Source organism: Grampus griseus, assembly GCF_964374135.1.
Source record: "Grampus griseus genome assembly, chromosome: 7".
NCBI classification, from domain to species: domain Eukaryota; kingdom Metazoa; phylum Chordata; class Mammalia; order Artiodactyla; family Delphinidae; genus Grampus; species Grampus griseus.
Genome location: NC_139001.1, coordinates 2,804,807 through 2,818,306, shown reverse-complemented (window position 1 = coordinate 2,818,306; position 13,500 = coordinate 2,804,807). Strand labels below are relative to the sequence as shown.

General features: G+C 63.0%; 1 protein-coding gene across 1 annotated transcript; it reads left to right on the top strand.

Moving 5' to 3' along the window:
- Positions 1–3,499: 3,499 nt before the first annotated feature.
- On the top strand, positions 3,500–11,787 carry ERFE (erythroferrone; the record flags this gene model as incomplete). The annotated part of the gene is made up of 8 exons (XM_082657966.1): positions 3,500–3,670; positions 6,114–6,236; positions 7,617–7,719; positions 8,919–9,181; positions 9,254–9,362; positions 9,456–9,546; positions 10,306–10,384; positions 11,654–11,787. The coding sequence occupies 8 exons, from the start codon at positions 3,500–3,502 to the stop codon at positions 11,750–11,752; spliced, it is 1,038 nt and encodes a 345-aa protein (XP_082514092.1). The 3' UTR covers positions 11,753–11,787.
- Between the last annotated feature and the right edge of the window lie 1,713 nt (positions 11,788–13,500).

Here is a 13,500-nt window from a genome sequence, read left to right as displayed (position 1 = left end):
GGCCACCTCGAGCCCCGCCCGCCCCCTCCTGCGCCACTCCATCCAGTCGCTCCTCCCTGGGATCCATTAACTCACCCTCAGATGCCACCCTCACTTCTGAGCCCACGGGAGGCTGCTGCAGTGGAAGGGCCCCAGGGTCATCGGAACCTTGTTTGTGGTGGTCGTTGAGCTGCACGAGGCTTTGCTAAGCTCCCCCCTCCTCTGAGTAGAGGCTGTTTCTGGAATGCGACCCCAGAAACCTGCAGGGAGCCCCACCTGAAGGCCCCAGCCCTCTGTGCTCTCCTGCCCCACGGCCAGGCTGTGTCATCACCTCCGGAGAGGGTTACTGGAGGCTGCACAGCGCCAGAACGGATTTGATTTGGGCCCTCTGGCAGGCCTATGACATCATGAGGATTGTTCACTGTTTGGGAAAATAACTGTTTTTCACATAGCAACAGCTCCTGTCCTCAATGCTGGCCTTGTGAGGACTGGGGCTCCCTACTGTGAGTTGGAAATGGTGTCACAAGACTATCTGAAGGATCACGTGACCCAAATCTGGTCCCTCCCTCCCCACACGTCCTCACGTGACCCAAATCTGGTCCCTCCCTCCCCACACGTCCCCCTGTTGTTGTGCCCATTGTACAGAGCAGCAAACTGAGGCTCCGGGGGATGAGGGCCTGAAGGCCCTGAGGTGTGCCTCCTCCGAAGCCTCAGAGGGCCGTGTGAGGACCAGGTTTGCTGAGCAGACCCGCGGCTGGGTGTGACCTGGGCTCTCTCCATGCTCTGCCATGGCCTCCGTGGCCCAGGGCCTCTGTCTTCAGGTAGGTCTGAGGGCACCTACCCTCCGCGCCCCCATGATGTGATGTGATGACCCTCACTGCTCAGGCAGCCTGGAAGGCAAGCAGGCCTCGCTCGTGGCTCCGCACAGGACCTGCCATGGACTCAGCTCCTCCTAGAGCAGGCCCTGAGGACACGTGCATTAATCCCAGCTCTCAGCCAGGGAAGCTGAGCCTCCAAGGAGCTCGAGGACAGGCTGGCCACCCTCAGGTGAGGGGCAGAGCCCAGGGGGAGCCCCTTTCCCACCACATCGGGCTGCCCCCCTGAACTTCCATCCCCTCAGGAAGGGAAAGCTCGTGATGAGCCCCCCTGGTTCAAGAGTGGCAGCCGCACGCATTTCCCTGGGCTTCCCTCACAGCCAGACCCCCATAGGAAACCCCACACCTAAGGGGTTCCCGTCCCGGAAAAGACAGAGCTGTATTTTCAATAACCTTCAAGTTCATCAGCAAGAATAGGCAGGACCCTGATGGGCAAAACATGTGGCTGTGAAGATGTGACCATGCCCAGGGGGCCAGAGGGCCCAGCCCGGCCCCAGCCCCGAGCCCAGGCTGTGAGTCCCTAGCGAACCCTCATCTCGCTGGGCTGGCCAGTGAGAAGTGAATGAGGTGCTGGATGTGGACAAGCTTTTTCAGAAACATGAAGGTACTGTTCACAGAGCTGCATCTCCTGAGGACAGAAGCCCCTCTCTGCCAGCGGACTGTGGGTTTCAACGATGAAAACACCCCACACTTGGCATCCCATGGTCCCAGATGAAGTCTCCCCCGCAAAATGAAAGTGAACAAAATTCTAACACCTAACGCTGAAGCACACGCCCAGCACACACACACACACGTCATTACAAAGTTCCAATGCCCGGCTTCCTAACAGATGTTCCTTGTGGGACCAGAAATGAGAAGCCACCCAAGAAGTCCTGAATTCTTTGAGAACCTTCTGGCAACACCATCTACAAATTTTGGAGCAAATGGCCTTATTTGTAGCAAATGGTTGCCGATGGAATAAGTTCATGTAGTTTATTGAGTATGTATTATAAAAGCCAGTATTTCTCAAATATCTTCTTGGAGAGCTGCAAGTTCTATAGGAATTTCAGTTTTTTCATTCCACTGATAATTTCCCCCCCAAATTGTATAAAGACAGAACTCCTTTGCAGTTCTAATTTGCCTTTCAGTAAGTCTCATAGAGTAAGTCTGTAGGACACACCCTGGCGGGGACACATTCTCAGGGTGGGAAGGGTGTTTTTCTCTTTAAACCCCCCCAAAACTACCACCATCCCCCCATCCTACAGGAAAAGAGGCAGAATCGCAGGGAAAAATTAACATCTAATACCAGGCTTTTTCTAAAGTATTAAGTGTTTCCTGTCCCCTGGAAACAGTGCAGGGGTGGGGAAGACCGCAGGCGAGGCGGTGAGGCCCTGACTGAGGATGACCCCCAGCCCCTCCCCCAGGCCCTGGCTGCACTTGCTGAAATTGGCGGAGCCACGCTCTGAAACAGGACAGGGGGAGGTCCCCCCTCTTCTCAGAAGAGGTGGAAATCATCCCTTGTGAGGGTGGCAGGTCCTTGTAAGGTGCAATCCTCAGCTGTGCCCTTCCCTTGAACCCCCTGAATAAAATGCACTATTTACCCACCAGGTTCAGGCCCCTCGGGGAGGGACACAGGAGAGCCTGGAGTGCCAGCCTCGGCAGGCAGTCGGGGCGGGGCGGAGTGGACGGTAGGGGTGGAGAGGCGACGCGCAGGTGATAGAACAAACAGCCCAGGGAAGAGTGAAGGGGCTGCTCTTTTCCGGGAGGAGCCTGGACCCCAGGCCTGCAGGGCCTGGTCCACCTGTGCCCGCGGCGTGCCCTGCGCTGATCCTGGTGGGCTGCGGGTAATGTGGTCCCGGGTCGGATCGGCCACCCGCCCCGCCCCCCCGCCCCCGGCCCCCAGGTCGAGATTGGGCTCGATCCTCCCAGTCCAGGCCTCAGGGCGCCCGCTTCAGTGCAGGGCGCCTGTCCCCGGCTGTAGATTTGCTCCGTGCCCCATCCCCGCCCCCGGAGGCCCCTGCAGGTGCGCCCTGCTGGGGAGGAAGAGCCCATCTCTGATCTCAGGGCGCCCCAGCCTTGGGGAGAAGGCTGCGTCGGAAGGAAGGGGCCGCCGCCTGGGAAAGGGGCTCCAAGGAGGGACCCTGACGGTCTTTGCGCTCCGATGTGCTCAATCTAACATGCAGGGCGCGGCCGGGAGAATGGGGAGGAGGCGTCTCGAGGTCCCCGCAGAAGACGCGCGGGATAGGGAGGAGAGAGGGATGCCCCGGGTCGGTAGAAGGGGCGTCCGGGCTCCCCGCCAAGCAGAAGCGCGGGACAGAGCGCAGGAGGGACCGGGAGTCCCGAGCTGGGGCGGAAACGAGCTCGACAGGAGGGGGCGCCCAGACCACCGCCAGCCAGCGCTCCCCGAGCCCCCTGCCTCCCCTGTACTGCCTTCCTCGACCCCGCGCCCCCTTTCCTAACGCGTGCCCCGCCCCGCAGCGCCTCCTTCCCTCCCCGCACCGGCCCCCCGCCCCCGCGGCTGCAGCGCGCGCGGGAGCCGGGAGGGGGCGCCGGCGGTGATGCGCGCTCTCCGGGCGACGCGGGGGATTCAAGCGCGTTATAAGGCGCGGAGCCAGAGGGCGAGTCCCAGACGTAGCGCTCGGAGGAGAGAGGGACCCGTCGCCCTCATGGCCCTCGCCTGCTGCCCTGCCGGAGCCCTGATGCTCGCGTACGCGGGCCTGCTGGCCGCCGCCGCGGGCCTCGGCTCCCCGGAGCCCGGCGCGCCTTCGGGGAGCCGCGCCCGCGAAGAGCCGCCGCCCGGGAACGAGCTGCCCGCAGGGTCGGCCGCCAGCCCGCAGGTAAGACGCCGCCCGACTACTCGCCCGGGCCCCAGCGCCCCAGAGACCTCCGGGCCTCAGCTTCCCCACCCGGAGCCCGCACCTCCTGAGCTCCAGGGCGCCCCGGAGGCGGAGGGCGCTTGCTTCCGGGGCGGTGGGGAGCGCGGCGCCGCGAGCGGGGACCTGGGCTGGCTTGGGTGTCCTCCTTTGTAAAGTGGGCAGAAAAACGCTGCTTGCGGGGGAGGCCCAGGAGGTCTGGACGCCTCCTCACTGCACCTCCCCACGGGCGCCTTAAGGCCAGCCGTGACCTTGGCTTTTGGGGTAGTTCTTTGGCATTGAAGCAAAGTTCTACCAGACCAGGGGAAATGCCTTTTCTTTGGTGACTTCTGCGTTGGGAAGTGAGTAAAGTGTAAATAACTTCATTCTCCTCAAATTGGGAAGAACGTATTTGTAAAAGTGTGAGCAAGTTACTGACCACCACCGCACCCCACCCCTGCCCCCAATCTGTTTGGTGCAAGTCTCTCTGGAAAACAAAAACTGCCTTGCTGCTGGTTGGGGAGGGTGCAGGGGAGAAAGGGGTGGGGTGCCGGGCCCCCGGTGACGTGTGATTTCTGGCCGAGGCCGGTGATGCTTAGCTCAGCCTGCTTCTTCCTTCCCTTGCTACACAAGAGGGTGCTCAGGTTGGAGGAGGCTGGGGAATTGGGGCCTTCAGAGGGGCCCTCAGTGTGGGTGGGGCCTTTCAGACAGGGAGGTGAGGGCCGTCGGGGAAGGAGCTTTGAGTTTCTTTTTTCTGAAGATGCCTGTGGGCAGTGCAAAGGGCAGAGCCTTGCTGGGGCCTCAAGCCTGCACCTCTGCTCTCAGCATCACTCTGGGAACCATGATGCCCCCGCTAAAGGACACCCCCATTAAAGACAGGTGGAGGTGGCGGCCAGCCCTGCCTGCCCCCTGGGAGGGGCCTCCCCGAAGCCCTCGTTCCCATCACCTCCGGCCACTTCCCATGGACTGAAGGCAAACCCTACCCAGCCAGCCAACCACAACCCCTGGGGGGCAGGGGTGCCAGATGTTGGGCTGTGGTGGCCAGGAAGCAGAGGGGGCTTCACGTGCTTCCAGGTGGGATTCTGGCCTGGGACCTTCCTTGGGTCCACAGAGGCTCCTTTCTGAGAGCCCCTGGAGGCTGGAGACGTCAGTCGGCCAGGGCAGTTGCCAGATACCCACCCATACTGCCGCAGGCCCATCTCCCAGACCCCCAGACCAACGTGGTCCCACCTGTTTCAGTTCCCCAAACCAAACTGGGGTCTGAGTCCTTCCACAGGCTACTGGTCCAGCTGGAGGGCCAGCGTGGCACACCGTCCAGCCCACGTAGAATCCTCCTGCCACGTGTTTCCACTGAGGGCAGCGTGAGGCCGTGAAGTGAGGCCACAGGTCCTGGTGTCCGTGGAGAGGAAGCAGTCGGGGGGCGCCTCGCGGGGCCCAGCACCCAGGGAGATGTGGGGAAGCCCCAGGCACCCTGAGGCCTTTCCGAGGCTTCCCAGGCTCCTCCATCACAGAAGCCCGTCCCCATCACAGCACACTGGCTCCTGATGGGAAGCCCCAGATCCTTGCAGAGGGGCTGCCAGACCACTGAGTCTGCCTCTGACGAAAGGGCCTGGTGGCTCCAAGACCCCAGGGTCCTTCCATCAGTCACCGGAGTCGGCACCCATGACCTCATCTAAGCCCTCTGGAGCCAATTTCCGTCCCAGCTGGCAGCCCTGCCTGGAGCTCAGACTGTGTGAGGCCCACTGCCCAGAGGGCCAAGGGCCTCTCCCTGCAAGGTACCTCCTGGAACTCTCCTCCGTGTCAGGACTAGTCAGAACGCACTGTGAAGGGGAATGGACATTTCTGGAACCATCACTGTCCTTGCTTAGGTCACGCATCTCAGAAGTCCTGAGGCAGACGAGTGGTGTCACATGCCGTGCAGGCGCCTGGAGTCATATCTCAGTGCTGGACACCCCCCTACCCCGGTCCCCCTAACCGCACTGGACTGTAGGCTTATCATCGCTGAGGGCTGAAATTGGCCTCCCTGGAACTTCGGACCATCGGGCTTGGTCGGGGGGCCTGCTGGTAGTCGGGGGCCCCTGCCTGAGCACCCGTGGAGCCGGTGGTCTGATTCTCCGACTCCCAGGAAGGTGCATTCACTGCAGCTCCCGGGACGGAAGCTGGGACAGGCCTGGTGGCCCAGCAGAGCCCGATTCCCACGTGCTCTGATTCCCACGCACCCATGCCCAGGGGCCTCTTCTCCCGCAAGTCCAGGCTGTGGAGTGGCCTGTTCCCCGGGGGTCGTCCTCCGCGGGGCTGGGGGCCGGGGCTGTGCTGTCTTGGAGGGCGCAGTGACAGGGGCCCGAGGGTGCCGGAGGCCAGTCCTGCACAGTGACCTCCTGCAAAGCGTCCAGGGGAGGCAGACCGGCTGATGGCCGCCATGTTCCAGGAACCCCCCGTGGAGCAAGTGCGCGGCATCGATCCGCGAGATGCCTGGATGCTCTTCGTTAGGCAGAGTGACAAGGGCGCCAACAGCAAGAAGGGGAGCAGAGGCAAAGCCAGGAAGTTGAAGGTGAGCCCTGGAGCTCCAGCCAGTGTTGCGTGTGCGTGTGTGTGTGTGTCCTGGGTGTGTGTGTGTGTGTCCTGGGTGTGTGTGTGTGTGTGTGTGTGTGTCCTGGGGTGTGTGTGTCCTCGGGGGTGTGTGTGTATGTGTGTGTCCTGGGTGTGTGTGTGTGTGTCCTGGGGTGTGTGTGTCCTGCGTGTGTGTGTGTCCTGGGTGTGTGTGTGTCCTGGGTGTGTGTGTCTTGGGTGTGTGTGGGGGGGGGTGTGGGTGGGTGTGTGTGAGCCCCCACCCACAGGCCTTTCCCCAAACCCCCAGTCCACCACCACCACCCCACACCCCTCACTGGCTCCCCCTGGACACCCTGAGCAGTTCCAACGAGCAGAGACCCTCACCCTCGGGCCAGAGGGCACAGAACTGTCAAGCTGGGGCCTAGTGACCCTGAGTTTGGGGCCTGTTCCAACCGTTTACCCTGCACCCCTGGAATGCCAGGCAGCCTCACTGGCTCCCCGCTTTCTCTCCCCTCTGCATCCTGGCACGGGAGGCCTGGGCTGGCCTGGTAGGGCAGTCAGGGAGCAAGCTGGAGGGGCCTACGGGCGGGCTGGGGTGACACGGTCTGGTTCCTAGTGGCTGGGGGACGTGGGGGCCCTGGCAGCTGCCGGCCCCCACTCTCATTCAGCCTGGCAGGGACCTGGCACCTGGTCCTGACGGCTGACTCTTGCCTTGAGCCCCAAGGAGGGCTGTGTCCCCTGGGGTGAGCGCTCTGGTCACGGCTGTGCTGCCCATGCTGAGTTTGGGCCTCACCCTGCCCCAGATCTGACCCAGTGACCGAGTGCCAGGTTCTGAGCCTGAGGCAGCCGGGCTGCTGGGCTGTCACCATGGCCTGACCCGTCACCCCCGACGCTGAGCTGGGGGCTCCCCCAGGCTCCTCCTTGCAGGGGACTTCCTTGCTCCTGGGTGGGTACCAGCCCAGCCCAGTGAGGGCTCCTTGAGGACCCCAGGCCCCGGTGCTGGGCCAGGCACAGGGAGAGCTTGCCAACTGCTGCTGAGACGACCTTGAGAGTGGAAAGCAGCCTGGCGTGTCCCTCCCTCCCCTTTTCCCTGCATCAGGAAATCCAGCCCCGGGGCTGGGCTGCAGCCCTCTGCTTCCCCGCTCGTGCACTTTCCTCCCCCCAGCCCTGCCCCAGGGGCCCCACCACCCTGAGGCCCTGTGCCTGCAGCTTTCACTGCCTCCTCAGGGGAATCGGAGGCCCTGGAGGCTGACCTCCACCCCAGGGGTCAAAGCAGGACCCCACCCCCTTGCCAGGCTCGGTGGCAAGAGCTTGCAGAGGGGGTGCCCGCGGTCCCCAGCCTGCCTGTTCAGATGTCTTCACCGTCAAGCTTCTCTTTCAGCTCGGCCTGCCAGGTCCCCCAGGGCCCCCCGGCCCCCAGGGCCCCCCGGGCCCCATCACCCCACCTGAGGTCCTGCTGAAAGAGTTCCAGCTGCTGCTGAAAGGTAGGGCGGGGCCCCCACCCCACCCCCGGTGTGAGCGGGGCCGGGGAGGGCATCCTGGAGGAGCTGAGGTGGGCTAGACCTTTGTCTGTTGACCCGTATCCCAAGGAGGCTTCTGCTCCGGTGCTGGCCTGGGTCAAGGCCGTGGGTCGGGAGCTTGCGGGGGAGGTGGGAGGAGCGTGGTGAGGAGGTGGCTTCCAGAGGAAGGTGGACTTGGCCACTCGGTGTTCAGCAGGGGCCTGGGGACCAGCATCCACGCCCCACTTGCGAGTCCGGTGAGCCTAGCAAAGGCCGAGAGATCTAAGCCCATGGGGACTGTCAGAGGGGGCTCAGGGCCCCGTAAGCTTGTAAAGTGCTCCTCTGATCCCCGCAGTGACACCAGGGAGATCGGAGGCTCAGCCCAGTAACACAGGCCCCCTTCTACCCCCTGATCACCTGTGCCCCCGCCTCTTCTCCTGACAGATCTCTGCCGCTGGCCTCAGAGCCGCATGGGAGGGCACCAGGAGGCCGCCCTCACGGGGCAAGGAGGATGGTGTCTGGGGGCAGCACAGGGAGGAGGATGGGGCAGCCGCTGGAGGCCGCAGGCGGAGAGAGCAGCGCTGAGCGGGGCTCCGGCACCGAGGGCGGTGTCCCTGCACTGTGGCCAGCTGCTGAGTCGCAGCTCACGCTATTGACTAGATAATGTCATTGTGAAGAGCTACTGAGTCTTTTTCCCCCTTCAGTTTAATGTACTGTTCATTTAAATAGACCAGCTTCAGCGGCTGAAGAACCTCCATATTATGTGCAATATAGCTGCAAAATTATTTATTTATACCCAGCTTCTTTTCAAAAATGACCAGTCTGGCTTAAACTATTGCATTCCCTGATACAACAAAAATGTAAACAGAGAAGAAACAGCAGCGGGAAGGGGGAAGAAGCGGTAGGATAGGCAGGTGAAGCAGGAGAACGAGGGTCCTGGGTGAATCAGCCCTGAGCTTCCCAGTAGCCAAAGCGTGAAAGGAAACAGGTGCAGCCGCAGGATCAGGAGGCAGTTTCCGAAGACCCGCCAGGCCCGACTGCGTGCGCCTGGCGCGCGGTTCCGGGGTAACCGGTAATGGCCCCCCGCGCTCTCAGCAGCGCCCGGGTTTGGGGAAGGGGTCCGGGCGGGACACGGAAGGGCGAGCGAGGTGGTCCCGGCGCGGCCACCGCTCGCTCTGTGCCAGGCGCGGTGCGCACACGCGAGTGCTTGGAGCCTGAGCCCCGCCCGCGCGGCCCCGCCGCGGTGCCGGCCGTCCCCGCGGAGGACGAGGAGGACGAGGAGGAGGAGGCGGCGGCGGCGGGGGGCGCGGGCGTGCTGGCGCTGCTGGCTGCGCCCCTGGCCCCGGGTCCGCGGGCGCCGCGCATCGAGGCCGCCTTCCACTGCCGCCTGCGCCGGGACGCGTCGGTGGAGCGGCGCGCGCTGCACGAGCTCGGCGTCTACTACGTGGTGAGTCCGGGCCGGGGCGGCCGGGGCGGGGCGGGCGCGGTGGGCCCGGGGTGACCGTCCGTGCGCCCGCAGCCCAACGCCGAGGGCGCCTTCCGCCGCGGCCCGGGCCTGAACCTGACCAGCGGCCAGTACACGGCGCCCGTCGCCGGCTTCTACGCGCTCGCCGCCACGCTGCACGTGGGTGAGGCCCGGGGCTGGGGCGGGGCCTGGGGGGGGGCGCCCCGCCGCGCTTGGTTCCTGCCGCCCGGTGACCGCCCCCGTGCCTCCCCCGCAGCGCTGGCTGAGCAGACGAGACGGGCGCCGCCGCGCCCCCGGGACCGCCTGCGCCTACTCATCTGCATCCAGTCCCGGTGCCAGCACCACGCGTGAGTGGGCGCGGGCAGGGCGCGCAGCCCGGGCGCCCGCCTCCTCCCTCGGGGCTTCCCCCGGCCACCGTCAGGCGTTCCTCCCGCCCCGGCGCGCGCTCCCCGAACCCCAACCCGGGACGTGGGGGCCCGGCCCGCCCCAGCCCCTGCTCTGCCCGCCCCCCACAGGGGACTGACTCCCCTCCGGCGACCCGAGGCGCCAGCGTCGCGTCCCCAGGCCTGTCCTGACCAGTCTGTGCGGACCCTCCCCAGGCTCTCTCCCAGCCCTTCTCCGTGAACTTGTCCAGCTTCCCGTCTCTTGCTGGTCCGGGAGGGCAGGGCTGCTCCTTCGGTGTCCCCAGCACCCAGAACAGCCCAGGCAGAGAGCAGGTGCTCCACAGCGGTTGCAGAAGGCATGCATGGGTGAAGTTCAAATCTTCTCACTCTGGTTTGGAAAGCCCTGCACCCATTGGCCTGAACCCAGCCTCACTGCTGCCAGCCCCGCACCTCCAGCTGCACCGGCCAGTGTCTCGCTTCCCATCAGAGCCAGGATTTGCTGCCCGGCCCTCACGGCACACCTTCAGCCCTGTGGAGCCTGTTCTTACTCCTCTTGGGGACCCAGTTCAGATGCCACCTCCACCGGAAGCCCCGGCTAAGACAGCCGTTCTCATGGCACTTTGCTGGTGTCGGGCGCTGCGGTGATTGTGAGCACATTGTGGGTGAAGTTGGTGGTTCTGGGGCAGGGGTCTCAGGCCCACCCTCTTTCTGTTTTGGCCGCAGCTCCCTGGAGGCTGTCATGGGGCTGGAGAGCAGCAGCGAGTTCTTCACCATCTCGGTCAACGGCGTTCTGTATCTGCAGGTGTGTGGGGCAGGCTCAGCTATGGGGGGGCCACCACCCGGACACAGCCGTGGGGGTGACTGGGCAGGGAGGGGTGCTGGTGGGTGCTCAGAGCGCTGGGTGCAGTGCCCTCAGCCTCCAGGTCCGGGCAAGGGTCAGGGCGGCACAGAGCACTCCCGCTAGCCCAGGCAGAGCCAGGCCGAGACCGGGGCTCCTTTCCCCAGACCTGGCCCCCCCATATTGAGGACTGGTGCTTCTGGCCGTAACGAGCCCTTCGGAAGGGACTCAGTGGGCAAGGGGGCGGGGGGCAGTGACAGAGGTCAGCTCTTTGCCCAGGATGACATCACGACCCCCTGGCCCATTGGGACTTCGGGAAGCAGATGCAGTTATTTCCTACACAAAACCCCAACTGACAGTCTCTTTCTAGAACTGTGGGGATTTGGGCAAGGGCTTGAGAAACTGATGAAAAGATGAGATTTCCTAAGAAAGAAAAATTTAGGTACAGATGTGCGGAATAAAGCTCACATGTAAATAGCACTAACTAGGCCAGGCCCGTTCTGAGCACTTAACATAAATTACCCATTACTCACAGCACTTTGAGGTAGGAAATATTATTCCCCTGTTTACAAATAAGGGAACGAGGGCACAGAAGTGTTAAGTACTTTGCCCAAGCTCGCACAGCAAAGCCAGGATCGGAGGCCAGGCTGTGGCTGCAGGCGGCTCTGGTTGCTGGAAGGCGTTTAGAGGTCTGGTCCCTGGCACTGCTGCGTGAGCTCAGATGGCACACAGCGTGCCTGGGGTCTTAAGATGCAAATGCCCAGATTCTGCATCTCTGGGAGTTCCCAGCTCACATCTGGGGATGTGACCCTGCTGATGCCTGGACCACATTCGGAGTAGCCAGGCAGAGTACCAGTCCGACCGTGGCTCTACCAGATGGGTCAGTGGCCGGGCCTGTGGGGGGAAGGGGCACCGTCACACGTGAGTTCAGCACGCTTTCAGGCTTCGAGTGCAGCAGAGGGAACTGTTTGACGCTCGAGCCCCGCTCTGGCCCTGAGCAGAGGCTTGCTCCCCTGCACATGCACTACAGGGAGCCCATTGGTGCCGGGGCTGATGGAGCTGGGGAGGAGGCACTAGACCAGTCGTCAGGGGTGCTGGGTTTGAGGGCAAGCCCTGCCTGCCGGCCCTCGCTCCTGTCCTTGGGCGGGCTGGGGCGGGGCGGGGCGGGCATGGTGTGTGGTGGGCGCACCTGCAGGCCGGCGGCATCCAGGCTGACGCTGACCTTCCCCGCAGGCGGGGCAGTACACCTCCGTCTTCCTGGACAATGCCAGCAGCTCCTCCCTCACAGTGCGCGGTGGCTCCCACTTCAGTGCTGTCCTCCTCGGTGTATGAACGGCCACCCCAGGCTCTCCCTCTCGCCGGGCAAATGGAGCAGGAGTGCGAACAATCTCGGGGCCGTGGCGGAGTGGCGGGGGCCACACGCAGGAGGGAGCCCGCCGAACTGCCCACACTGGCCACCGCAGGTCAACCCAGAGATGCCACTACAGGCAGCCTGGGGAGGTGACACGCAAACTGGCAGTCCCAGACTGGGAATGATTTTCAGGATGCCAGCTTAAGTTAAAGGGGAGACGTTTCAGTGTGCCCAGGAGCACGTGCTTTGTCCCTCCCCAGCTGCAGACCTGGGCCCCTCCTGGCCCCAGTGGCCCTGGCAGCCTCAGCTTCGTTGCTGTGGCCCAGCCCCACCTTTTCCATCTTTCTTAGTGTTCTCACGGGCTGCCTGCTGGGAGTGCCAGGACGGAGGGCAGAGGCCGCCCAGCCTGCCTGGTCCCCACCTGCCCCTCTCCCAGCCCTGCCTTTAGCCTGCAGGGGCCACGGGGCCCAAGCCTCTCCTTGTGGCCCCGGGGCATAGCAGCCTCAGGCACCAGAGAGACACTGGATGGGGGCTGACGGGGACAGTGACAGTCTGGAGCTGTTTTCACTTGTGACACGTGCAAGGTCACTTGCACGCTCACCCAGCCTTTCCACATAGGAGCTGCACCCTCCTCCTCCGTCACAGACCCTCTCGTGGATGAGGGCCCCTTGCCCACCCCCTTGCGGCCCTGGCTCACTGCTGGGATCCACCCACCAGATGAAAGAGCTAGAACAACCCTGCAGGTCAGGGGCGGCCAGGCCCTGCCTGCCCATCTGCACGGATGAAGCGGACGCTTCCCACAAGCTGACAGGCTCTCGGTGCCCAACCGCAGCCTAGCCTCGCTGGGTCTATCCAGCTCTGGGGCTCTTGAAAGAATCTTCCCCACGGGGGTGGGACTATGGCCCCAAGCTCAGATGGGTGTCCTGAGAAGACCAGGTCCCAAGTCCTTCTGTGCTGCTGCAGCAGTGATGGGATGCGGGTAGCAGTGGTGATGGGGGTCTGGGAGTTGCTGCAATTTCTTTCAAGGTGCAGGGCCCCCGCTGCCTGCTGAGGAAGTTACCCAACCCCTGTACCTACACACAAAACAGGCTACAGGAACGGGGTACCATAAGATGTCCTGGGGGCCAAGCTGGTCTGGTAAGCCATTGCCCCCTTCTCAGGCCTGGGAGAGAAGTGGGCAATGGCTGCAGTCACCTCTCACCGTAACCTTCTAGCTGGCCTTGGGATGAGCAGGTGACTGTGGCCAGGCCTAGCTGATGCCCCGGAGCCCTAAGCTTCCAGCGCCACAGTCAGGCTCAGACCTTTCCCTCCCAGCCAGGGGACCCCAGGCGCAGTGCACACAAACCACCACTCTGTGCCCTTTGGCAGTCCTGGCACAGTTCTCAGTAGGACTCGTACCCGCCCTACCAGGAAGTACCAGCTGGCCGGGTCCTGCCTGCCCACGCTCTCTGATAAGGGATGGTGTGGCCACGCCCTTTTCTGGATTTCACTTTGTATCCAGATATTTTAGAGAAGCTATCTTTTACCCTTGAAAAACCCACAGATCTCTTTCATTTTCTCAATATGAGTGTGTCACACAGCAATTTATTGAAGTATTTATTGTATAATATTGTCAGGTGGAATATATATATATATATATACACACACATATATATATAAACTGACTTTTGAGAATTATTTTATGTGATTATACAAAATTACAGAAACAAAGGGCTGACCTTAAAATATA